At 32.3% G+C, this 2117-nt stretch overlaps 1 protein-coding gene across 1 annotated transcript; it reads right to left on the reverse strand.

Moving 5' to 3' along the window:
* Positions 1 to 1281: 1281 nt before the first annotated feature.
* LOC114759841 (transcription repressor OFP17-like) lies at positions 1282 to 1870 on the reverse strand. The gene has a single exon (XM_028949077.1). The coding sequence runs from the start codon at positions 1844 to 1846 to the stop codon at positions 1391 to 1393; it is 456 nt and encodes a 151-aa protein (XP_028804910.1). The 5' UTR covers positions 1847 to 1870; the 3' UTR covers positions 1282 to 1390.
* Between the last annotated feature and the right edge of the window lie 247 nt (positions 1871 to 2117).

Genomic DNA, 2117 nt, shown 5'->3' on the forward strand with positions numbered 1-2117 from the left:
GGAGCCTTCAAACAGATAGAACTTTCCCCTTCTTTCATTAGGCGGATTTGTCAAACATACATAAAATATAATAATTTGGTGGTCTAGCCTACTCCAATCTGTTTGATTTCAGATTGATTTTCTTTTACTACCTCTAATTCTTAATATAAGGCTAGTTTAACATTCAATTTGGTCCTAAATATAAGCTCCCAATCTATTTTGTCTATCATATTTATTCATTTTTTTTTTCAAAATATCAAATGGTAGTTCTAGCTAATGCACATTGATTAACAAGGGTACTTTAGAAAAAATGCACATATTTTTTTTACAAATAACTAACATCACTAATTTTTTTAATCTACTCAAATTAGTCAACTAGTTTTTGTACTACCTCTGGTCTTTATATAAGAACTTACTTGACCTTTATTTTGGTTCTAAATATAAGACCATAATCCACTTTGTCTCTCATATTTATACATTTTTTTAAGATAGTGCTTCTAATAATGGTAGTTCTAGCTAATACACTTAATTAGTAAGGATATTTTATGAAAGACAACACTTATTTATTACAAATAACTAACTTAACTTATTTTTTTAGTTTCTTCAAATTAATCAACTGGTTCTTATAATCAGGATCAGAGGTAGTATTTTGTTTTTTTTATTGGCTCAGACCGAATAGCCTCAAGTCGGACCAAGTTGACCGGGTTTGTTGGTTGTTTACATGATCAGCATTAGAGAGCAAATTGTGAAGTCCCATTAATGCATTAATGCGCCCCACGTTTTCAGTCTAGTCATAAGTCCATGACATGGACTCATATCATTGGAAGAATTTGATTTATTGTTTATTTTGATTTGATTTGTCACATTCCCTCTCCTCGTGTTATCATTTTGAAAACTAATGCTATTCTTATTCTTAATATAAAAGTTATTTAAATAAATTAAGAAAATTAATTAAATATGTAACATTACATAACATATGAGTTTATAAGTTAGATAAATTAATTAGTTTGGAAAAAAAAGTGATAGATAAAATATATTAAGATCTTATATTTACTTTACCAAAAAAAAAGCATGTGATTACCGTCAAAATTTATCAACCAAATAGAATTCTGTCACTAATCTATTGTTGCATTTAGCAAAGGAATATTCATTGGTAATAAGTTGAAAATTAACAATGGGATAATTTTTTATCACTAATTTTATCAGTAATAAGTTATTTTTTTAAATAAATTGTAGGATCAAAATCAGCCCGTTAACCAGCTCATACAACTTGGAAAGTATAGTGGGATATGACAAATGATATATATAACCAATGCATGCATCAAGATTATTATTAATATATCTATATCTATATCTATAATAACAAGCTAGGTTACATTATTATTCATATTAATTAGTTCATTCTAAAACACTAACTTTTCTCATGAATAGTTTGGGAGGAAAACAAGTCCTTGCAGAGTTCTCCATAGAATCCACACACTAAATCAACAAACACAGGGTTCTTGAGCTTCTTCCAGCAACACAGAAGCTCCTCCACATCCATCAAGTCCTTCGTCTTCCTTTCTTCCACTATCATTTCCACTAGATGCTTCTCGAACCTTCTACACGCTTCTTCGACTTCAACATCATCACCATTATCGCCACCGCCACCACCTTCTCTCATTATTCTCCGATCGCTTTCTCCTCCATTGTTATAAACTATTGTTAATGGCGACGGAAATACCACAGCTTCAACCTCTGGCGCATCAATGGAGGGACCTGCATGATGATGATCAAGATCACGTTCAACCTTATTCTTCGTGTGTTTGGGGGATCTCTTTGGAGAACGAAACACTGAGAAGAATGAAGGAGAAGGGGAAAACGACATTATTGCTTTTAATGGATTGAAGAACAAGAAGGAGAAGAAAAGCTTGTGATGATAACGACGACGACGGAGACAGCGAGAAGGTGCAAGAGATCTTATAAGCAAAACTGGGTTGTTGAGCTTTGTGCGTAGCTTGATGAAAAGCTTGGGTCAGAAGATTCTAAATGCTTTCAGTTTCATCGATCTGGAAATCATAATAAGGAGTGTGGATGAAGAATAATGAGTATAGCAGATCAGTTTGAAACTGGATGGACGGATGAGAAAGAGAAAGAAA

This window comes from Neltuma alba, unplaced genomic scaffold (assembly GCF_004799145.2).
Source record: "Neltuma alba isolate B1F8T4 unplaced genomic scaffold, ASM479914v2 tig00010903_pilon, whole genome shotgun sequence".
Taxonomy (NCBI): domain Eukaryota; kingdom Viridiplantae; phylum Streptophyta; class Magnoliopsida; order Fabales; family Fabaceae; genus Neltuma; species Neltuma alba.

Excerpts from the sequence above, each read along its gene's own strand:
- LOC114759841 (XM_028949077.1), bottom strand. The coding sequence starts at position 1,846 with ATGTCGTTTTCCCCTTCTCCTTCATTCTTCTCAGTGTTTCGTTCTCCA.